The 24,204-nt window shown below is 45.7% G+C and overlaps 2 protein-coding genes and 2 pseudogenes across 4 annotated transcripts; 1 reads left to right on the top strand and 3 right to left on the bottom strand.

The window, feature by feature from the left end:
• Positions 1 to 927: 927 nt before the first annotated feature.
• On the bottom strand, positions 928 to 16,362 carry LOC144480650 (uncharacterized). Of its 2 annotated transcripts, XR_013495709.1 has the most exons (3): positions 16,299 to 16,362; positions 3,852 to 5,033; positions 928 to 1,264 (listed from the first exon to the last, which is right to left on the bottom strand). XR_013495709.1 is itself a non-coding variant. In XM_078200249.1 (2 exons), the coding sequence occupies exon 2, from the start codon at positions 4,803 to 4,805 to the stop codon at positions 4,197 to 4,199; it is 609 nt and encodes a 202-aa protein (XP_078056375.1). In that variant the 5' UTR covers positions 4,806 to 5,033; positions 16,299 to 16,362; the 3' UTR covers positions 3,705 to 4,196. The 2 variants fall into 2 exon arrangements, 1 of the variants encoding a protein (XP_078056375.1); XM_078200249.1 differs by lacking the exon at positions 928 to 1,264 and having other exon boundaries at positions 3,705 to 5,033.
• On the top strand, positions 5,891 to 12,315 carry LOC144480648 (uncharacterized). Its single transcript, XM_078200247.1, has 2 exons — positions 5,891 to 6,459; positions 9,837 to 12,315. Exon 2 carries the CDS (start codon positions 9,987 to 9,989, stop codon positions 10,896 to 10,898), a length of 912 nt encoding a protein of 303 aa, XP_078056373.1. The 5' UTR covers positions 5,891 to 6,459; positions 9,837 to 9,986; the 3' UTR covers positions 10,899 to 12,315.
• LOC144480651 (ER membrane protein complex subunit 4-like) lies at positions 16,349 to 21,961 on the bottom strand (annotated as a pseudogene). Its single transcript, XR_013495710.1, has 5 exons — positions 21,809 to 21,961; positions 21,044 to 21,156; positions 20,685 to 20,837; positions 17,183 to 17,343; positions 16,349 to 16,435 (listed from the first exon to the last, which is right to left on the bottom strand). The product of XR_013495710.1 is annotated as an ER membrane protein complex subunit 4-like (transcript).
• Positions 21,962 to 22,407: 446 nt separating this feature from the next.
• On the bottom strand, positions 22,408 to 22,984 carry LOC144481059 (small ribosomal subunit protein uS15 pseudogene; annotated as a pseudogene).
• Between the last annotated feature and the right edge of the window lie 1,220 nt (positions 22,985 to 24,204).

Raw genomic sequence — 24,204 nt, 5'->3', positions numbered from 1 at the left:
ATGACTGGGGAACTATTAATAGGTGTTTCATGTCTGAATGAAAACATCATCGTGTGATAAACTTTCACAGTGAGACACAACACAGAGAATTCTGAGGCTGAACACAATGATGATGGTTATCACTCTGAAGGAATTGGAATATCATAAGGAATTTGGTCCAGTGATGAGTGTGTTAGTCACAGAGTCAGTCACCTGTTCTGTGTTTGATACATACAAGTATATGAGTTAGGAGCAAGCACTGGCCACTCAGCCCCTCGTGTCTGCTCTGTCGTTCAGTAAGATAATGGCTGATCTGATTGTAACCTCAACCCCAAATTCCCACTTACCCCGTTAATCTTTCACCCCCTTGATAATCAAGAATCTATCTCGCTCTGCCTTCAAAATATTCAAAGGGATTCTGACAGCAACTTTTGAGGAAGAGTTCCAGGAACTCTCAACCCTGTGGAAAAAAAACTTTCCTCATCTCTGCTTTAAATGAACTTATTTTAAACAGTAAGCCCTCATTCTCGATTCTCCCACTAGAGGAAACATGCCCTCCACATCCACCCTGTCAAAATGCCTCAGGATCTTATATGTTTCAGTCAAGTTGCCTCTTACTCATCTAAACTCCAGGGGACAAAACCCTCACCTGTCTAACCTTGCCTCATAATCCCATTCCACAGTGGCTGCGCCTCGACAGTGTGTGGAACAGATTGAAGATGTTACCCAGATTCACCTCATGGTGAAGAGTGACACAAGGTTAAGGAGCATGAAAGGTTTCCAGTTGGTGATATCAATAGATTGAAGCCATTAAAGAGAGTGTTGATTCCATGTAAAGTAGCTGGAGTCAGCACTCCAGGACTGGTGTAGTCTGGTGTGTCTGACAGTGAACCTGCTCAGTTTAATGTTGAGTGAACCTTCCATGAAAAAGGCACAAATGCAACTGGACATGGAACAAGGTATGATTGTTTTATTTGGAAAGTCAGTGATCTGCAATTTACTCAAATCAGGACATTATTGTGTCCTCTTAACAAAACCTGATGTTTCTAATCATAGGGTTTGAGAAGGATTCATGGCATCAGGTGAAGAGAAACAGAAAAAAATTACAAATTGTCTTAAAGCTGCACAAACAATTTGTTCGTCCTATCGAACAAAGATTAAAAATCCTGCTACAAGATGCAGGGCTGGTTGGTGAAGAGTATATGAGACTCAGAACAGATTAGTACAAAGTATCGGACAAAGCCGTTACATCCTTCCCTTGGCTCATGAAGACGTTGCTGCGCATCTAAAGGTATGAGACAAAGACAGAAATATTTTAATTCTACACTTTATCGATATGGTAACCCAACTTAGTCTTTCTCCAATAATACATGGTAAGGACAAAAGGGTGATTCTAGAACAAGTCATTGAGAAGTGGACAGGGACTATACCTGGGACACCAGCTAAGGTTCTGGCTGATAATGGAGGGGAATTTGTTAATGATGAGTTTGGAGACGTGTGTGAAAACATGAACATTCTGGTCATGAACACGGCAGCTGAAAGTCCTTTCAGTGATGGACTCTGTGAAAGGAATCACACGGTGATCGATGAAATGCTGCAGAAAATCTTAGCTGATCAGCCAAACTGCAAGTTGATAACTGCACTGGCCTGGACGGTTCATGTAAAGAATTCACTTCAGATGGTTGGAGGGTATAATCCTTGTCAATTGGTTTGGGAGAAATCCCAAATTACCCTCTGTGCTGGGTGATAAACCTGCTTTCGAAGGGATGACAATTAGCACAATTTTTATTCATTTATTATCGAATTGTTTCACTAAAATAATTGCTCGAGCTAAGAAATTGTGGATCCTAGAAGAGCGGTGTCTTATAATGTAATACTTTGTACAAAATAAAGAACATCATATTTTTCTTCTACGATTTGTTTTGAAATATTGTTGTGTGAGTTGTTACAATTCGGGTTGGAAACATCGTTTCAAGAGAAATTTAAACACCCAGCGATTAACTGAAAAGATTACATCAGAAGATTGCAGGTTTTTAAACAAAAACAAACTTTATATATAAAACAAAAGAAATATTAAAAATCAGCATGATCAATTATATTTTATGAAGATTTATGCTGTAAACTCAGTTCTACTTTTCGACCCCTCTTTAGTTCTGAAGAGTCACGTGGACTCAAAACATGAACTCTATTTTCACTCACCACAGATGCTGTCAGTCCTGAGTGTTTGCAGTATTTTTCAGCTTTTGTTTGTACTTTTTACACCCCACCCCAACAAAAGAGTTCCCTTATATTTAACAATATAGAAACATCGAAACGAGAGGCAGGAATAGGTCATTTGGCCCTTTGAACCTGCTCCACCATTTATTGTGACCATGGCTGATCATCAACTTCAATATCCTGATCCCTCCCTGCCTCCCTATCCCTTGACCCTTTTCGACCCAAGAGCTAGATCTAATTTCTTCTTGAAGGTTCATTCACTTCTGTTCCAGGAACCATCCCAAAGGAATGTCAAAGCTCTCCAAGATTCACTTCAATTCTCCTCACTTTTCCAGCTATTCTCCAAGCTCCAAGATTTTATGGGGGTCCGACCATTAGCTTTTGATGAAACAACTCTCCAACTTTCCATTAAGACCTCAAAACTGTGGCCTTCTAAGTTCAAGCATGGGCTTCACTGTGTTCTTCCTGAGGGATTTAAACATTGGGAACACCTCTGATTCCTAATGACCTTCTCGGCTCCATGTCCCATAGCTGGTTCACAGCTCCTGGTCCCACAGCTGACGGTTTCCAAGCTAACTGCAGACTGCCTGCTTTCTGTGAGAAACACCCAAAATTCCAACCAAGCTCCACCCTGAATCACTTATCCCCATGGTAACAGAGACCAATTGGGATGTCCAATAGATGTTTAAATTAATTAACTTGTAATTTCAAAACCAAACATGTGACCCTGAGGTCTGCCTGATGAGTTCCCCTCTGTAACAAAGGCAGGACAATAAGTGTCAGACCCAATGGCCCTCATTTTACCGGCACGCTCGCCAAGGCTCACAGAACGGCATTCTCCGTTGCCCTCGGGCACGATCTTACGAACCTCGGGCAGGCGGGCGTGCCGGAAAAATTCCGGCAATGTCTCCAGGTCTCCTGCTAAAAGAGGCTGAGCCCAGCCCCCTTTTTACAGCATTAGCTGCTGTACTCTGCTCAATAAGAGTTTAAATGTCCCAAATCTTGCGTTAATTATGCTACTCTGTGTATTTAATTAGAAATGTCTCACTGTGACTCAAAGAGGAAGAGTCCAGCTGTCCTTTTACAGTTCTTATCCTTCCAGCTTTGACTCCTTAAATCAACATGGGCCACACCTTGTGATTGCAAAGTCCCTTAGGGTGTTTTTACCAGATTCTCAACCCAGATTTTTCATTTTTTAAAAACTAATTCTCAAGCTCAAAGTTAATTTGTAAAACAGGAATGATTAGACAGACACAAACCTCTTCCTCAGGAAGAAATGAAAATGTATCACCATCTAAATATCCTATTTAGAATATTACAATTTTCTGTACATATTAATAACAGCCATGATCATATTGAATGGCGGAGCAGCTCAAAGAGCATCAGCCCACTGGAAGCAAAGTCATGAGATTGGTCAGTCCCGCAGAAAGAAACCCTCCGACCGTCCCACTTTGGGGAGGCGATGGCCTAGTGGTATTATCGCTGGACTATTAATCCAGAAACGCAGCTAATGTTCTGGGGACATGGGTTCGAATCCCACCACGGCAGATGGTGGAATTTGACTAAAAAATATCTGGAATTAAGAATCTACTGATGACCATGAAACCGTTGTCGATGGTCAGCGTTCTTTAGGGAAGGAAATTTGTCGTCCTTACCTGGTCTGGCCGACATGTGATTCCAGAGCCACAGCAATGTGACTGACACTCAACTGCCCTCTCGAGAGAAACTAGGGATGGGCAATAAATGCTGACCAGCGACACCCATGTCCCACGAATGAATAATAAAACTGTCAGAGTGAACATGGTTCAGTTCTGGATGTGAATAACAGCAGCAATAACAGCAGAATCCAGTCCCTGTAATCACTTGTGAACTCGCTGGTATCTGAACAGATTGGATAACTGAGTGAATGCCATCCTGCACAGACCCAGTGAATGGCCTCTCCCCAGCATGAAGACACTGGTGTGTCAGAAGGTTGGATGAATCAATGATTGCTTTCTCACTCAGCTGAACAGCCTCTCCCTACTGTGAACTCGCTGGTGTGTCTGCAAGTGAGATAATCGATTAAATCTCTTCTCACACTCTGGACAGCTGAATGGCCTCTCCCCTGTGTGAACTCGTTCATGTCTCAGCAGGTCAGATGAAGTAGTGAATGCTTTCCCACACTCAGAGCAGGTGAACGGTCTCTCCCTGGTGTGAACTCGCTGGTGTATCTGTAGGTTGTAGGAGAGAGAGAATCCCTTTCCACATTCAGAGCAGGTGAATGGCCTCTCCCCAGTGTGAACTCGCTGGTGTGTCTGCAACTGAGATAACCGACTGAAACTCATCACACACTTGGAGCAGGTAAATGGCCTCTCCCCACTGTGAATTCGCTGGTGTATCCGGAGGTTGGAGGAGCGAGAGAATCCCTTTCCACACTGTGAATAGATGAACGGCCTCTCCCCTGTGTGAACCCGCTGGTGTGTCATTAAGTCGGATGAATTAGTAAATCCCTTTGCACACTTAGTGCAGGTGAATGGTCTCTCCCCAGTGTGACTGCGCCGATGAATTTCCAGCTCTGAGGGGAATCTGAATCCCTTCCCACAATGTCCACATTTCCACAGTTTCTCCATGGTGCCAGTGTCCTTGTATCTCTCTAGGTTTGCTGATTAGTTGCGGTTGGTGTGTGTGTATGTGTTACACCAATGTTTAAAATCTTTTCAAGCAGATAAAAGAGAGAAATATTTCTCCTGGACTCAAATGCCGATAATATTCTGGTACCAATAATCAAACAATTCTGTTAATTCTTCACTTGATGTTTCCTTTGAGATTTCAATCTGTAAATCCTTCCCTCCATTATCCTGTAAAAGGAGTTGACAAAAGTCATCACCGTCAGTACTGGATAGAAATTCAGAACAGATAATTCTGAATATAACTGGACTAAAAACATGTGGTATACAATGCTGCATTTCTTAATTAGATAGGTGATGGGAAGGAGATTTGAGAAAACTATATTTACTCCAGATTTTAAAAGCAATCTTTCTGAATTGTAATGTCTCTTTGACTGGAATTATATAACATAACTACATGCTACAATTACAAGAATAAAACAATGAATCTTATTACCGAAACATAAATATACCAAATATATGAACACAAGTTATATCTCTGTTGTGACTAATCTAAAAAGTAAACAAATTTCCAGAAAGTTCCAATGGAATACTGAAGGACAAGGTTTCACATTTTAAAAAATACTTTACAAATCAATCTAAAACCAGCATCACTAAATCATGCAAAGAGAGAAACACTATTTGAATGCACAAGATAAATTACACTTTAAAAAGCTCAGACAATAAAAACAGGTTTCACAAAATCACAAACATTTCCCCCTCAGTATATTTGGCTCTAATTCCAGTTCCAGAGTCCCACAACTCTCTGTAATTCCCAGGGGGAGAAAGAAAGTGTTTTACTCACAGCTGTTGTCCAGAGGATGAAGTTTGAGTCTGTGTGTGAAGTTTGAGTCTGTGGTGAAGCTACAAACAGAAGCTGTTCTGTTTCAAATCAAACTGCGGGACTTGGAAGAAAATGATGGGAAGAGATTTTGCAAAGTCCCCTCCCCCACTCCCTCAGCTGGCAGCCCAGCACGCAGGCGCAGAGAGCGCTGCTGAGCCGAGCTGTCCGGAGCAGGCGCAGAGAGCGCTGCTGAGCCGAGCTGTCCGGAGCAGGCGCAGAGAGCGCTGCTCAGCCGAGCTGTCCGGAGCAGGCGCAGTGCGGCTGCCGCCAGCGGTCGCTCTCGATCTCTTTTTGGAGCAGCAGCCGCCGTAGAGAGAGGGGGGAGGGGGCGATCACCGAGCGGCTTCTCGCTCTGGCCGGAGCCGCCAGCCGGTTGCCCGGAGCCGCCAGCCGGTTGCCCGGAAACCTTGGCTCGACGAGGTGCAGAGGGAGGGGAACAATGGGTGGGGGCGGGGCTCCCGTGTCCGCTCGCCCGGGCCTGCGCACTGGAACCCGAGGATGTCACTGCGGTGCAGACTGATTCCTATTGGCTGATATAGGCAGGCCTCCATTGACATCACAATGCGGAAGTTGTCCAATGAGCTTCAGAGTGAAACTTCCTCCTCTGGACAACATCAGGGAGGAAATCAATGTTTCCCCCTTTCCATTTCTTTTCTCATTCTGGGGGAAATTGGGGACTCGCAGCAACTGAAGGGAGAGGAAGTGAATTCAGGGAGGCTGCAGACTGGAACTATTACAGACGAACATCGGAATTAGGAGCAGGACGAGACCCAGGTATCTTTTTCTTTCTCTCTCTCAAAGATATTGACATCTTTTGGCTCCCTCAGGTTGTCACATTTATTTGTCTGACAAGATAACCTCTTACCTAATGTTCACAATTAAAGGGGGAGTTTTCCCAGGAGAAGACTGTTTAAATGAACAGTAAATTCGCTTGGGACAAAGATATGTTTAATGTAGTTATATGGTACGTGCTATGTTATTTATGATTCCCTATTTCTTGTCTTGACATATAAAAGGCACTGTGTCAACATTACCTATTTCCACTGATGGAGACATTCCAACACAGAAGGAATCCATTTGGCAATTCAAATCCATGCCAACCCTCTGTGGAGCAATTCAGTCAGTCCCATTCCCTCTCTGTACTCCCATTCCCCTGAGTTTCACATCACAATGGAATGGATGAGAATTCCAGATGAGCTGAGACTGGGGTGGAGTCGGGTGATGTTACTGAGGTGGAAATAGTGATAATGATGTGGATGTGTGGCTGGAAGCTCATCTTGGGGTGAAATATTTCACCAGGGTTGTGAACAGCCTGTTTCAGGTCAGACATGTTTGTGATTTATATAAACGATCTGGAAGAAGGTGCAACTGGGGTGATCAGTAAGTTTGCGGACGACACAAAATTGGCAGGACTTGCAGATAGTGAGGAATCATAGAAACCCTACAGTGCAGAAGGAGGCCATTCGGCCCATCAAGTCTGCACCGACCACAATCCCACCCAGGCCCTACCCCCACATATTTACCCGCTAGCCTATGCATCTCAGGACTCTAAGGGGCAATTTTTAACCTGGCCAATCAACCTAACCCGCACACCGTTGGACTGTGGGAGGAAACCGGAGCTCCCGGAGGAAACCCACGCAGACACGAGGAGAATGTGCAAACTCCACACAGACAGTGACCCGAGCCACGAATCGAACCCAGGACCCTGGAGCTGTGAAGCAGCAGTGCTAACCACTGTGCTACCATGCCGCTCCTTAGAGGAGCATTGTCAGAAGCTACAGAAGGATATAGATAGGCTGGAAATTTGGGCAAAGAAATGGCAGATGGAGTTCAATCCTGATAAATGCGAAGTGATGCATTTTGGTAGAAATAATGTAGGGAGAAGCTATACGATAAATGGCAGAACCATAAAGGGTGTAGATACGCAGAGGGACCTGGGTGTGCAAGTCCACAGATCCTTGAAGGTGACGTCACAGGTGGAGAAGGTGGTGAAGAAGGCATATGGCATGCTTGCCTTTATAGGACGGGGCATAGAGTATAAAAGTTGGGGTCTGATGTTGCAGATGTATAGAACGTTGCTTCGGGCACATTTGGAATACTGCATCTAGTTCTGGTCGCCACACTATCAGAAGGATGTGGAGGCTTTGGAGAGAGTACAGAGGAGGTTTACCAGGATGTTGCCTGGTATGGAGGGGCTTAGTTATGTGGAGAGATTGGGTAAACTGGGGTTGTTCTCACTGGAAAGACGGAGGATGAGGGGAGACTTAATAGAGGTGTATAAAATTATGAAAGGCATAGATAGGGTGAACGGTGAGAAGCTTTTCCCCAGGTCGGTGGTGACGTTCACGAGGGGTCATAGGTTCAAGGTGAAGGGGGGGTGGTTCAACACAGATATCAGAAGGACATATTTTACACAGAGGGTGGTGGGGGCCTGGAATACGCTGCCAGGCAAGGTGGTGGAGGCAGACACACTGGGAACGTTTAAGACTTATCTAGATAGCCATATGAACGGAGTGGGAATGGAGGGATACAAAAGAATGGTCTAGTTTGGACCAGGGAGCGGCGCGGGCTTGGAGGGCCGAAGGGCCTGTTCCTGTGCTGTATTGTTCTTTGTTAGAACCATAGAAAATTACAGCTGAGAAACATGCCTTTTGGCTCTTCTTGTCTGTGCCGAACCATTTTTTGCCTCGTCCCACTGACCTGCACTTGGACCATATCCCTCCACACCCTTCTCATCCATGAACCCGTCCAAGTTTTTCTTAAATGTTAAAAGTGACCCCGCATTTACCACTTTATCCGGCAGCTCATTCCACACTCCCACCACTCTCTGCATGAAGAAGCCCCCCCTAATATTCCCTTTAAACTTTTCTCCTTTCATCCTTAACCCATGCCCTCTGGTTTTTTTCTCCCCTAGCCTCAGTGGAAAAAGCCTGCTTGCGTTCACTCTATCTATACCCATCAAAATCTTATACACCTCTATCAAATCTCCCCTCAATCTTCTACGCTCCAGGGAATAAAGTCCCAACCTATTCAATCTCTCTCTGTAACTCAGCTTCTCAAGTCCCGGCAACATCCTTGTGAACCTTCTCTGCACTCTTTCAACCTTATTTATATCCTTCCTGTAACTCGGTGACCAAAACTGTACACAATACTCCAAATTCGGCCTCACCAATGCCTTATATAACCTTACCATAACACTCCAACTTTTATACTCGATACTCCGATTTATAAAGGCCAATGTACCAAAGGCACTCTTTACGACCCTATCCACCTGTGATGTCACTTTTAGGGAATTCTGTACCTGTCTTCCCAGATCCCTCTATTCAACTGCACTCTTCAGAGTCCTACCATTTACCCTGTACGTTCTACTTTGGTTTGTCCTTCCAAAATGCAATATCTCACACTTGTCTGCGTTAAATTCCATTTGCCATTTTTCAGCCCATTTTTCTAGTTGGTCCAAATCCCTCTGCAAGCTTTGAAAACCTTCCTCACTGTCCACGACACCTCCAATCTTTGTATCATCAGCAAACTTGCTGATCTAATTTACCACATTATCATCCAGATCATTGATATAGATGACAAACAACATGTTCTTTGACATGTTGCCAGGAAGAGGGATAGAGTTGTTGGCAAGCGAGTGGAGTTTGGAGAGGGGACTGAAGACAGTGGGTTCAGTCTTCCCAGTATTTATACGAAAGAAATTTCTGTTTGTTTAGTACTGGAAGTCAGATAAGTCAGGATGGTGTGTGAGTTGGGGGAACTCGGAGGTGATGGTGTTTATACCCATCTGCTATCTCGGTCCTTCTTGTTGGTGAAGTTGAGGGTTTGTGAGATTCTGTCAAAGTTCTTGTCAAGTTGTAGATGTATAAAATCCCTTGCCTTCACCTCAGCCACTCCTACTTCTCTCTATCTCCTCCCAAAGTGCCAAAAGAGTCTTATGTAGACCCAGGCTGTGTGGCAGGTTTCATTCCCTGAAGGATATCAGTGAACCAGTTGGGTTTGTATGACAATCCAGCAGCTTTCTTGGTTACCCTTTCCTCACGGCAGCTCCACAAATGAGCAGATTCATTCAGCTCAATTTCACAACCCACCGTTGTGTTTTTGTGGGTTCTTTCTCACTCACTTTTTTCTGTTTTAAATCAATTTCACAGGGGTTTACAAGAAGAAGATTTGCAGTTGAGAAACTGAAACAAAATATGATATCAGAATCTGATGAGTCGGCCAATTTATTGTAACCTGAATATCATTGTATTTTGAAATTGGAAGAAAAAAGCACCGTTCACAGTGGAGAGAAACTGTACATGTGTTCTGTTTGTGGACAAGACTTCAACCAATCATCTGGCCTTTGGGAACATAATTGCAGTCACAACAGGGAAATGGCATGGAAGTGTGAGGATTGTGGGAAGGAATTCAATTACCCATCCCTGCTGGAAACTCATCGACGCAGTCACACTGGGGAGAGGCCATTCATCTGCTCTCAGTGTGGGAAGAGATTCACTCAGTTATCCAGCTTAAATATACATCAGAGGACTCATGCTGAGGAGAGGCCGTTTACCTGCTCCCAATGTGGGAAGGGATTCAATCAGTCATCCAACCTAGCAATACACCAGCGTGTTCACACTGGGGAGAAACCGTTCACCTGCTCTGAATGTGGGAAGGGATTTTCTCACTCATCCACTCTGCTGATACACCAGCGAACTCACACTCAGGAGAGGTCATTCACTTGCTCCCAGTGTGGGAAGGGATTTGCTGACTCATCTACTTTGTTGAAATACCAGCGAGTTCACACTGGGGAGAGGCCATTCACCTGTTCCCAGTGTGGAAAGGGATTTGCTCAGTCAGCCACCTTGTTCACACACCAGCGAATTCACACTGGGGAGAGGCCATTCACCTGCTCTGTGTGTGGGAAAGGATTCAGTCGGTCATCAACTCTGCTGACACACCAGCGAGTTCACACTGGGGAGAAACCATTCATCTGCTCTGTGTGTGGGAAAGGATTCAATCACTCATCCAACCTAGCAATACACCAGCGAATCCACACAGAGGAGAGGCCATTCACCTGCTCTGTGTGTGAGAAGGGATTCAATCAGTCGTCTAAACTAGCAATACATCAGCGGGTTCACACTGGGGAGAGGCCGTTCACCTGCTTGCAGTGTGGGAAGGGATACGTTACCTCGTCGAATCTTCTGACGCACCAGCGAATTCACAACTAACTATTGTAATTGGATTTAAAATTAGGGAGAAACCATGAAAATGTGCAGACTGTGAGGAGAGTTTCAGTTACCTGTCAGAGCTGGAAGCACCGGGGACTGTTTGAAGATGGAGGGTTTCTACAAGCTGCTCTAAGACTTGTCTTCTCTCTGAAAGCTTCAGGACAGTCTAGACTCATTATAGCAAGTATATTTATGGTTTCTAACTGTAATTGAAGTGGCATCTACATCTTTGAGGAATGTTGCATATTTGGAACTGAAATTGTGCTAAATTAGAAATTAAAGTTGTTTCCTTTCACTTTTAAATATTGTTCAACTGTTAATAGTTAAGCTGCTTCATTTTATGGAATTATATTTAAGCTGTTATTAAATAAAGTTTGTTTTACCATGAAAGATTCCTAATTTGTCAGTGGAATTACTCCTGGAGTGAAGCATCCTATCCTCACATTTATGCCAAAATAGAAAACTTTGTTTGGATCTAATCTGGCTTCCGAACATAATTTATGGGTTCTGGTCCAGGACACTTTTGGAAGGGATTCACTCAATAATCTACCCTCCAACCACCCCCGCTTCACACTGAGGAGAGACCTTTTAAATGCCCAGACTGTGAGAACTGCTATAAAAGCTGTGGAAAAGTGATGTCTCATCAATGTGTTCACGCTGATGAGAGACCATTCAGCTGCTTTTACTGTGAGACAGGGTTCAGGGAATCATTCCAACTCACTGTCCACCAGCGAGTTCACACTGGGGAGAGGCTATTCACCTGCTCTGAGTTTGGGAAGAGATTCACTCAGTTTTGAGGTTCGATTTCCAGTATCTACATTACCTTATTTTGATCTGATTTTTTGTTTGATTTATTATTGTTGCATGCATTGGGATCCAGTGAACAGTATTGTTTCTTGCGCGCCATACAGACAAAGCCTACCGTTCCAGCATTTTCTGTTTTAGTTCCTTTTGAAGGGTTCTCCCTCTCTCCTCCATCCTCACCGACAACAAGAAGTCTGAGGAGCTCATGGAGCTCCTTTGTCACTAAAATGGAGACAACCTGATCAGCTGCCTCTGTTGTTTCCCTCCCTTCCACTGGGTCAAACTGTGTCTAACAATTTTCCCAAGCTTAAACTCATCTTTCTTTAGTTTCTCTCTGTCAAGCAGTAGATTTAGTAATCTATATTTGTATTATTGGATATTAGAAATAAGGTATAGATTTAAGTGAGTTTAATTCGGTGTTTCTGTGTACAGAAGGGTTAAAACTTTCATAGATTAATGTTAAATAAAGGTGTTTGCATGTATGAGGTTTTGGTTTCATTTCAAACTGTGCCCGTATTCTGTTTAGAGAATTTACAATGTGAAAACACACAAGTGTAAAAAAAGATTAGGTTGTTACTTGGCAACCAGTGGCCATTTTGGGTTCGAAAGAATTTCTGAGTTAGCTGAAGAGGAAACTGCCAGAAACACTGGGCAGAACAATGGAGTAAGGACAAGAAAGAAAGTCCCAGAAGTTTAAGAACAGATAGTTCTAGAAACCAGGGCATGAAAAAAGTCTGAGGAAAACTGAAGTCAAAGGGAATCTGAACAAGATACTGTTCCCTGAAGTTAAAGAAAGGGGCAAAGAGTGGTTTCCAGTTAAAGGCAACACACATGGTGACGTTAGCTGGTGAAAAGCCAGACTCTGAAGTAATCCTAAGGTTGAGGACTTTGGTACCACCTGTGAAACAGTAGTGTTCTGTTGGCATGGCTGGGTACCTGAGAGATTACGTGGAAGCTTGAATGCATGTGATAATCTAAGGCAGAAGAATAGTGAAAGGAGAGATTGAAATCCTGGAAGTGGATCCTTGCTGAAAAGATCTGAGAGAGCGCATTGTTTGGGAGAACATTTTCGAGAGTGGATCTGGTTGATGAAAATTTCTGTGCACCAATTTCAATGACAATGTTACAATTCGTGACGTTACACATGACAGAATCTCAGTGTGATTACTCAGCATCAGGTTATACTCTGAACCGGTGCAGTGCAAATGTTGGAACTTACTGATCAGGAACCGGTCAGAGATTACATTGAATCACAGAGAATTCTCTAATTCTTGGGCGACACGGTGACACAGTGGTGAGCACTGCTGACTCACATGGCCAGGGTCCTGGGTTCGAATCCCGGCTCGGGTCACTGTCTGTGTGGAGTTTGCACATTCTCCCCGTGTCTGCGTGGGTTTCCTCCGGTTTCCTTCTCCAGTCCAAATATGTGTGGGTTAGGTGGATTGGCCATGCTAAATTGCCCTGAGTGTCAGGGGGGCTAGCTAGGGTAAATGCATGAGGTTATGGGGAGAGGGCCTGGGTGGGATTGTGGTGGGTGCAGACTCAATGGGCCGAATGGATTCCTTCTACACTGTCGGGATTCTATGAATATCCAGACCAGAAAGACATTGTTCGGTTTAACTAGTCTGTGCTGGTGTTTATATTTCATACAAGACACCTCCCATTCCATCTCCCTCATTTCAGCCTTCCAGCTCATCTTTCTAATCTCCTTTCCCTCATGTACTCATCACGTTTTCTTTTTAAATGATGAGTTGTCCAGCTAGTTCCTGTGGCAGTGAATTTCACATTGTAATCAATCTCTGAGTATAGATGGTGAGTGACTTGGAGGGGAACGTGCAGGTGATGATGTTCCCATGCATTTGCTGCCCTTCTCCAAGGTGCTGGAGGTTGCGGGTTTGCAAGATGCTGTCAAAGAAGCCTTGGTGAGTGCTTGCAGTGAATCTTGTAGGTGGTACACACAGCTGCCACGTGAGTCAGTGTTGGAGGGAGTAGATGTTTGTAGAAGGATTGCCAATCAAGCTGCTTTGTCTTGGATGGTGTTGAGCTTCCTGAGTTGTTGGAGCTGCACTAATTCAGAAAATTGGAGCTTATTCAATTAGACAGAAGAGTTGTCCCTTGTAGATGCTGGACTTTGGGGAGAAAGATTAAACAGACCTTTTAATGGAAAATTTACCTGATCTGGCCCAGACACCACGAGGAGATGGAAATGGGATGTGTTCTGATTCTCAATTGAAACCCTACCCAACTGAAAAGGTGAACATTGAAGACTCGAACACGGAGGGAGGTATGTCTGTTAGTGTTCTTCAGCAGTGGAAGTGGGGATCAGGATTGTGCTGGAAGAACAGGAGTGATGGTGAAATGAGTCAGCAAATAGGGAATGGTTATTTAACCACCAGCTCGGGTTACTGAAGCCTGAATATTGTGGGAGAGAAAAGGCGAGAGTGTTGCAGAGTTTAAAGTGGAACAAGAGAGTCTTAAGCTGGTGAAGTCAGTGAAATCTGAGTCTCGTCTTTGTCTGCTGTCATTTTACAGAGGCCCCGTTTTGCTGAAAGCAATAGAGAAAACGTGGAAAATCTCAGCAGGTTTAGCAGCATCTGTCAAGAGAGAAAAGAGCTGATGTTTCGAGTCTGGATGACCCTTTGACAAAGCTTTTTCTCTTTTGGTTTCAGATTCCAGCATCCGCAGTAATTTGCTTTTATCCCATTTTGCTGAAACTCTTTATTTCCACAGTTACAGAATCAGTGAAAAGACATGACACATTCTTCACAGCAGCATCAAACTCGCACTGACTGTTTCCTCACTCACCTCGAGGTTATCGATTCGCCTCCGGCCTCTTCAGTTCACTCCTGCTTCGGGTGTAGTCTCAGAATGGGGAGTGGGAGGATTAGTGACCACCTCCCCTCACCCCCCTCCCCCCACAAACACACACAGAGGAACGACTCAAACACAATCATTAAATAAAGCGAAAGCAGACATACATGTTTTGTGTGTGTGTGTATGTGCTCGCACACAGGTACACACACACACATGAACTGAAATGCGTGTACACCCACACAGACACACACTCAGACACAAGCGTGCATGCTCACAGACAAAATCGTAGGATTGCTACAGTGCAGAAGAGACCATTCAGCCCTTTGAGTCTGCACTGACTCTCTGACAGAGCATCTTACCCGGGCCCTATTCCCGTTACCCCATATATTTACCCCACTAATCACCCTGATCGACATATTTTGTGACATAAAGCAGCAATTTAGCATGGTCAATCCACCTAACCAGCACATTTTGAAGTTTGGGAGGAAACCACAGCCCCCGGAGGAAACCCATGCAGACACGGGGAGAACGTGCAAACTCCACACAGACACAGGGGCGGCACAATGGGGAGCACTGCTGCCTCACAGCACCAGGGAGCTGGGTTCAAATCAAGCCTCAGGTTGTGTGAAGTGTGTGTGAAGTTTGTGCATTCTCCCCGTGTCTGTGAGGGTTTCCTCCAGTTGCTCCGGTTTCCACCCACACTCCAAAGACGTGTGATTGAGGTGGATTGGCCGTGCTAAATTGCCCCTTAGTGTTGGGGATATGATCAGTGTAAATACGTGGGGTTATGGGGATAGGGCCTGGGTGGGGTTGTTGTTGGTGCAGGCTCGGTGGGCCGATTGGTCTCTTTCTGCACTGTCGGGATTCTATGATTTATCCAAGGCTGGAATCGAACCCAGGTCCCTGGCGCTGTGAGGCTAACCACTGTGCCACCATGCCGCCCAGGTGGGCACACAGACAGCTGCACACATTACACTGTCAATCACCTGCCTCCAGCTGTCAGTGCTGAGGAAGTGAAACCAAGCTCCCCCCCCGCCCCCCTCCTCACTCACTGCTGTGTCAGGTGGATAGTGAAATCCCACGGCCATTACTGGATGGAGCGAAGGAGAGCTCCCGCTGGTTTCCGAGGGTCGATCTTTATCCTTCAAACAGCCTAACATTTGGTGGTTATCCGACAGTTTGTGGGATGTGCTGTGTGCAGTGCCTGCCGGGTTTCCCAGGTGAACAGCAGTGACTGTGTTTGGGAAACAGGAAGCTGCTGTGTTGATTCAGAGTGCTCTGGAACAGCCCAGAACAAGCACGGGAGCTAAATCATTCCCTCTTTTCGATGGGTCACTCCCTCAGCGCAGTCCCTGCCGTTCTGTGGGAAGAGATGGTGACTGCACAGCAAGATCCCACAAGGCACGATGCAACACACAGCCAGGGAACTTAATTTCAGAGACGGTTTGAGGGACCCCTGGGAGAACCTGTTACAGCAGCTTGAATCTCAGGAACAGGTTACACAAACCTGTGACCTTCTGACCTGGGTGAGAGAGAATGAGAGGCACCAGGATAAGCCTGGAATGACTGATCCAGGAACCTCCAGTCCCATCGTCAACCCCAACAGGTCCCTTATCCGAGGCTCAGCAAAAGGGGTCAACATGACAAACAACTGAATACCCAGTGAAAAAATACACAGTCCCTGCTGTCAATATCTCCGGCCATTCCACATCGGTCACAGGTACACGGGCCAGTGTCTCTCTGTGTGTGTAGGGGGCAGTGATGGGAGGGCATGTTACCTACAGAAAGCCTGGTCCCAGGCTAGCCAGACGGCAGCAGGTTATGTCGGGTGTCCATCGTCCTCGGACCGTGTCTCAGTGAGCGATAGGAGGAGAGTGGGACCATCACAGGACCAGGCCCCCGCCTGTGTTCTCCACTCTCTGTGTGAAAGGAGAAGGTGGTAAGAATCAGAGTGGGAATAGCTTCTGTCGAGCCTGCTCCACTATTCATCATCAACCTCATCTCCACTTTCCGCACACTCCTCCCCATCCCTCAATTCCCAAAGATATCTCCACTTCCCCCGCACTCCTCCCCATCCCTCAATTCCCAAAGATATCTCCACTTTCCCCGGTCTTCCCTCATCCCATAATTCCCAAAGATATCCCCACTTTCCCCGCACTCCTTCCCATCCCTCAATTCCCAAAGGTATCCCCACTTTCCCCGCAGTCTTCCCTCATCCCATAATTCCCAAAGATATCTCCACTTTCCCTGCACTCCTCCCCATTCTTCAATTCCCAAAGATATCCCCACTTTCCCTGCACTCCTCCCCCATCCCTCATTTGTTTTTGTTCATTCGTGGGATATGGACGTCTCTGACTGGCCAGCATTTATTGCCCATCCCTAGTTGCCCGAGGGCTGTTGAGAGTCAACCACATTGCTGTGGCTCTGGAGTCACATGTCAGCCAGAACAGGTAAGGGTGGCAGATTTCCCGTGGTTGACTCTCAACTGCCCTCCAAGAGCAACTAGGGATGGGCAATAAATGCTGACCAGCCAGTGATGCCCATGTTCCACAAATGAATAAAAATAATTGGGCCCAATCTACTCAACCTCTCAGGCTCCACAGCCCTGAATGGTTTCCTCTTCCTATTTTCCTGGCTCCCCCTCACATACAGAGTGCGGGTCTCACCTGGGGCGGCTGGATGAATGCCAGCCAGTCAGAGGCATGTGTGGGCAGCAGCCCCATCGCCTGGCACTTGTAGGTGGCCAGGGCCAACCCCAGCAGGTTGCCGATGAAGTAGATGAGACGCTGCAGCCAGTGCTGATTCGAATTCCCCAGGACCCTAAAGACTGAGAGCGAGAATGGAAAAGCAGGAAGTTCAGGAACGTGTGACAACCTTTCCTCATAACATTTTAGCCTATCCATTTTAGGTATTAGTCTGGTAAACCGTCTCTGAACTGTCTCCAGCATACTTGCACACTTCCTTAAATAAGGTGACCAATACTGCACACACTACTCCAGATGTGGTCTCACTAGTGACCTGTACAACTGAAGCATAACCTCCCTAGTTCTGTATTTAATTCCCATCACAATGAATGATAACATTCTATTAGTTTTCCTAATTACTTGCTGTACCTGCATATTAGCCTTTTGTGATTTATGCACTCAGTCACCCAGATCTTGATCAATTGGGCCAGTGGGCTGACGAATGGCAGACGGAGTTTAATTTAGACAAATGCGAGGTGATGCATTTTGGTAGATTGAACGAGGGCAGGACTTACTCAGTTAATGGTAGGGCGTTAGGGAGAGTTACAGAACAAAGAGATCTAGGGGTGCAGGAACATAGCTCCTTGAAAGTGGAGTCACAGGTGGACAGAGTGGTGAAGAAGGCATTCGGCATGCTTGGTTTCATCGGTCAGAACATTGAATACAGGAGTTGGGATGTCTTGTTTAAGTTGTACAAGACATTGGTAAGGCCACACTTGGAATACTGTGTGCAATTCTGGTCACCCTATTATAGAAAGGATATTATTAAACTAGAAAGAGTGCAGAAAAGATTTACTAGGATGCTACTGGGACTTGATGGATTGAGTTATAAGGAGAGGCTGGATAGACTGGGACTTTTTTCTCTGGAGCAGAGGAGGCTGAGGGGTGATCTTATCGAAGTCTATAAAATAACGAGGGGCACAGATCAGCTCGATAGTCAATATCTTTTCCCAAAGGTAGGGGAGTCTAAAACTAGAGGGCATAGGTTTGTGAGAGGGGAGAGATACAAAAGTGTCCAGAGGAGCAATGTTTTCACACAGAGGGTGGTGAGTGTCTGGAACAAGCTGCCAGAGGTAGTAGGAGAGGCGGGTACAATTTTGTCTTTTAAACAGCATTTAGATAGTTACATGGGTACGATGGGTTTAGAGGGATATGGGCCAAACGCGGGCAATTGGGATTAGCTTAGGGGTTTTAAAAAAGGGCGGCATGGACAAGTTGGGCCGAAGGGCCTGTTTCCATGCTGTAAACCTCTATGACTCTATCCCTCTGAATCTCTGAGCTCTGCAATCTCTCACCATTTAGACAAAATGCTTCTTTTTCATTCTTCCTGCCGAAATGGACAATTTCACATTTGCCCACATTCTACTCCATTTGAGATATTTCCCCACTCACTTAACCTTTCTATCTTTCTGTACCCTCTGTATGTCCTCTTCACAACTTACTTTCCCACCTATCTGTGCGTTATCGGCAAATTTGCCAAACATCCCTTCATCCAGTCATTCATATAAATTTCATTCCTTGCCCCAAATTTGATTCCTTTTCCACTATTTAATTTAAAACCGTCTCTATTTTCCCACTTATGCGGTTGCAAGAACACCGGCCCCAGCACAGTTCAGGTGTTGACTGTCCCAATGGTACAGATCTCACTTTACCCAGTACTGATGTCAGTGTCCCATCAACCAGAACCCACCTCCCACACCAGTTAGGGCGGCACAGTGGTTAGTACTGCTGCCTCACAACACCAGGGATTTGGGTTCTATACAGGCTTAGAATCCCTACAGTTCTGAAGTAGGCCATTCAGCCCATTGCTTCTGCACCGACCATAATCCCACCCAGGCCCTATCCCTGTAACACCACGTATTTACTCTGTCAGTCCCCCTGACACTATGGGACAACTTACCATAACCAATCAATTTAACCCGCACATCTTTTGGAGTGTGGGAGGAAACCGGAGGACCCGGAGGAAATCCACGCAGATAGACAGAGAACATGCAAACTCCACACACACTCGAGGCCGGAATTGAACCTGGGTCCCTGGCGCTGTGAGGCAGCAGTGCTAACCACTGTGCCACCATGGTCACCCTTGGGTCACTATCTGTGCAGAGTTTGCACTTTCACCCTATATCTGTGTGGGTTTTCTCCGGGTGCTCCGGTTTTCTCCCAGTCTGAAAGACGTGCTGGTTAGGTGCACTGGCCACGCTAAATTCTCCCTCAGTGTACCCGAACACGTACTGGAGTGTGGCGACTCGGGCCTTCTCACACTAACTTCATTGCAGTGTTAATGTAAGCCTACTTGTGACACTAATAAACAAACTTTAACGCAGCCTTTCAGTCACGCATTCATCCCTCCGATCTGATCTGTCCTATACCTATTAGCATGTGGCTCAGGTAATAATTCAGAGATTATAACCATTGAGGTTCTGCTTCTTAATTTAGTGCTCAGGTCCTCATATTGACACTGAAAACCTCCTTCTTTGTCCCTGTTGTTTATACCTACATTGATGACGACGAATGGAACCTTCCCCTCCCCACTGAAAGTTCCTCTCCAGCCCTGATCAGATGCCCAGACAGACACCACAGCCGCCTGGATTCACATTCTTTGCTGCAGAGAATGAGCCAATCCCTCTGACTATACTGTCCCCCATTATCACTGCATTCCTTTTTGCTCCCCTCACTAGAATGGCTTCCTGTACCACAGTGCCATGGGTAATTGGCTCATCCATCCTGGAGCTCCCATTCATCCAAACAAGCTGAAAATACCTCAAACTGACTGGACAATGGTAAAGGCTCTTGTCTGTGAGTTCCCTTATCTGCCTCTCTCACAGTCACTCCCCTGTTCCTGACCACTGACCAAATCAGCAGACCCTGTGCCAAGAGGTGTGACTGCTCCCTGATACAAAGAATCCAGGTAACTTTCCCCCTCCCTGATGCATTGTAGTGTCTGTAGTTCAGCCTCCAGCTCATAAACTCTGAACCAGAGCTGCTTGAACTTCACTTACTGCAGACATGTTTGCCCTGGATCAAACTGACAGCCAGGAGCTCCCACATGCTGCAGCTGTGACACATCTTTAATGTGTCACAATAAGCTCTTTAATTATTTTATCCAATTACATATTTTATTTTTGTTTTAAATATTTTAGTTTTTAAGTATTTTATTAATCTTACCACCAGTTGCTATTTTAATCCTTAAGCATAGAATAAACCGTAGTCACTCAGCCGATACTCACCAAAAATCTAGCTTCTTCTCCTGTAGAAGTGTAAGATCACTTCCTGAAAGCTGAGAAAATTAGAAAGCAAAAGGGCACCTCTTTCCCTTCCTTCCCTAACTCCCTTAATTACCCAACTCTCAGCACTCTATTCTAAGCTGCTCAAGTGATGCCGGTTCAGAGCAGTTTCTGAGCTGTAGATTCAATACAATACTCACTTGCAGACATGGACATCAAGGCCTGTATGGGTCTCCAGGCCATCATGCTCACATCATGATAGGAAGGATGGAGATGGTGTTGCCAGCCATGTACATGATGAACAGATTCATGGGCAGCTGTTTCAATGGGCCCAAGGCGATGTCCCAGCAGCACTGAAAACAGAAAGTGAGCAGTGTATCAGTCAAGGGGGCCGGTTAGGGGAGGCCATATACTGATCTTATACCCAGGTCTGGAAGTTAGGATGACGATTAACCCTTTATCACACAGGCTGCTGTGGTTCACCAAGGTACTTCACCACCGTGGACAAACCAGGGGCGTTGTCAGCCACACACTAAAGACACATTCAAATCCAACTTACTTTCTCAACCAGGATCCGGTCTGTTTCTTGGACGCAGATGTCCGGGTAGCTGTTTGTCTGAATATGCGACTGGGCACATGGAGTCTCTCTGGCCACACTGTTGATCACGGCTCCTATGAGAAACAGAGAACACAAATTGGTCACTCTTTCAAGACCTTCTTTAAAGAGGGAGTCTCTCTGTTGAGGACCCCAACATGGTGGCAATAGTGCCAGCACGAACTAAAGCTTGGGCAAACCTCAGACACACACTGCCATTGCATGTACCAAACTGCCAGGGGAATGGAGGATGGCAGAAGTGGATTAGTGCCAATTGATAATCAGGGTGCCAATCCACTTGCCCTCCATTTAGGGACAAAGCGACAAATCACCACATGTACCAAATTGTGTCTTGAAAACAAACACTGCGGGACATTGAGAGAGATCCAGTTCAGCACCGGGTCCTGGAAACGAGCAATCGTTCCTCCAACCACCACCGCAGTTGGCACCTGATCAGGTGGAGGGGCTGAAACCAAAAGGACATCTCAGGGTCATGACCTGGGGAAAAGATGCCAAGTGGGGTCTGAGTGATTTCTGGGGGATTTGAGGGGCTGCTTTGTGATGAGGAGCTCCGTGAGGGGTAAAAGAGGCGTGAAAAACCCGGGGTTGGGAAGTTTTGCGTTGGTGCCACATCCCCGGGTCAGTGTGCGGTGGCCTCCCCTCGGGAGAGGCGGGCTGGCCCGGCTTGCCACCTACTCGAGCCCCCGGTTTCCTGCGCGGCCTCCGCACCTGCTGCCGCTCAGGTTGAGCTCGAGGGTCCACTTGTGCCAGCGCGCGCGGTTGACAAGCCACGCCCCTGCAGCCATGGCAACGCCGTCGACCGTTAACCGTCCCCCGCTTTCAAATCTGATTCCGAGCAAGAGAAGAAGCCGCGCGCTTCCGTCAACAAAACACTCCCGCTGCAATGCGCATGTGCAAACCCAACAGCCTCAGCGTTCTGCGTGCACCGCCCAAAGCCCCGCCCCCACATCGACGTCATCTTTGTTAGGAGCACATCTGTTTTTTTTTAACAACATGAAGTATTTTATTTTTCAGGTCCAATACAGAAACTTGTAATAAAATAGTGCTGGAAAAATACAACAGGCCCGGTAGCGTCTGTGCAGAGAGAATCAATTACATTGTTGACAACTGACAAAGTTGTGCGGGTTAGGTTGATTGGCCAGGTTAAAAATTGCCCCTTAGAGTCCTGGGATGTGTAGGTTAGAGGGATTAGCGGGTAAATATGTGGGGGTAGGGCCTGGGTGGGATTGTGGTCGGTGCAGACTCGATGGGCCGAATGGCCTCCTTCTGCACTGTAGGGTTTCTATGATTCTATGATTCTATGACTCAAAACATTAACTATTCCACCCTCTACACAGATGCTACCACACCAGCTGACTTTTTCCAGTGTTTGTTCTTGTTTCCCCCCAGATTCTCAGCATGTTGCTTTTATTTCATTGAAGAAACTTCTTAGGCTACCAGTGCTGAAGCTGTGGAGGATTCATACTTCCAGTTGGGTGGAAGGACCCTCTTGGACTTGTAATAACGAGCCAGCCTGAGGATTCTGCTTTCAATAAGAATCAAACGGAATTTGGCATCTTTATCCTTCCTGTTCCTCTCCAAGTGTTTGCGGACAGCCACAGCAGTCTTGATCAAGTGATACAAATCCTCTGGAAGGTCTGGAGCAAGTCCCTTAGACTTCAGGATCCTGAGAATTTTGTTCCCAGTAACAAAACGCACCTGGGCAACACCATGGGAATCCCTAAGGATCACACCAATCTGCGATGGGGTCAGGCCTTTCTTTGCCAGTTTGTAAATCTGTTCTTTCACATCATCCGATGTTAGTTTGAGCCATGTGGGCACACTGCGTCTGTAGGGTAAAGCTGACTGGGACAAGCCCTTGCCAGGAGCGTGCATGCGACCCATGGCAGCATCGAAAAGGCTCCGACTCTTCACCTTCTGTCCAAATGGAGCACGTTTGCCCCGCACAAAGATGGACATCACTTAATGTCAGAGATATTTGCAATATTGAGTCCAGATGACCCTTTGTCAAAGCAAAAATAAATAGAAAGTGGGAGATATTTATACTGCAGGGTGAGGAAATGAAAAATGAGCCATAGCCACAGAAACCAGGGGAAAAGACTGCTAATGGCTGTCCACATTCTCTCTGTGGACAACCGTTATAGCACCAGGGACTCAGGTTCGTTTCTCGGCTTGGGTGACTGTCTGTGCGGAGTCTGCACGTTCTCCAGGTGCTCCTGGAGAACATGCTCCTCTTTTTCTTCTCATGAAAATCCAGTATTTCCGATCGCCCTGAATGAAATTTGAGGGCCAGGTCAGAGCGAATAAATAAAAGCAAAAAACTGTGAATGCTGGAATCTGAAACAAAAACTGAAAATGAACCACTGTGGCAAATGCATCATTCTCAATCTATTTTACTAGGTACTTGTTTCATTATTCAACATTTAACATCGATACATTTATTTATTCTGCATCTCCTGATTCTGAATTGAATATCTCTGACATATGCAGCATTGAATTGCAAATACGTTTGACCAACAAAACAGATCGAGTCACTGGTTAATGCACATCCCATTATGCTTATTTGAGATTGACGACAGTCAGTTTATGAACAAAATCAAATATCTTTAATGGGAAGAGATTTAAGAATGATCAATTAGTTTATTCTGGGTGTGAAACATCCTGGCGCCTAAATCCCATTCATCTATCAGAAAGTCCAATAGATCTGTTCTGAGCTTCGATTTCCTCATCAGCGTGAATGGTTTTCCCGATAGCTTTATTATGAAAACCGATTTTAAAAAGATGTTTCTGAGCAATGTGCACCAATTCCTCTAGTTCAGTTACAGTATCACTTGTGTCTGTCTTTATGAGCAAACACTCCTATTAGACATGTTTCAGATGGTGATTAACTATGTTAGTCTACATCTATAAACCCATGGATTGAACAAGTTGCTTATATATGCACGGTGTCAAAATACAAACATTTCTTTCCTGCAACTGCATCTTAAAATCATTGCTCCTTAGATATTTGCCGGACGACCACTTATAAATGTTGAAGTTCAAGATGAGTTGAGAAATCAGGTTGAAAGAAACGGTTTTTGTCTTGTATTGAGTGACATGGGCTC

Source organism: Mustelus asterias, chromosome 30 (assembly GCF_964213995.1).
Source record: "Mustelus asterias chromosome 30, sMusAst1.hap1.1, whole genome shotgun sequence".
In the NCBI taxonomy this organism is placed as follows: domain Eukaryota; kingdom Metazoa; phylum Chordata; class Chondrichthyes; order Carcharhiniformes; family Triakidae; genus Mustelus; species Mustelus asterias.
This window is presented reverse-complemented; position numbering and strand designations above follow the sequence as displayed.

Bases quoted from the DNA above. Each gene is read 5' to 3' on its own strand.
- LOC144480648 (XM_078200247.1), top strand. From the start codon at position 9,987: ATGTGTTCTGTTTGTGGACAAGACTTCAACCAATCATCTGGCCTTTGG.
- LOC144480650 (XM_078200249.1), bottom strand. From the start codon at position 4,805: ATGGAGAAACTGTGGAAATGTGGACATTGTGGGAAGGGATTCAGATTC.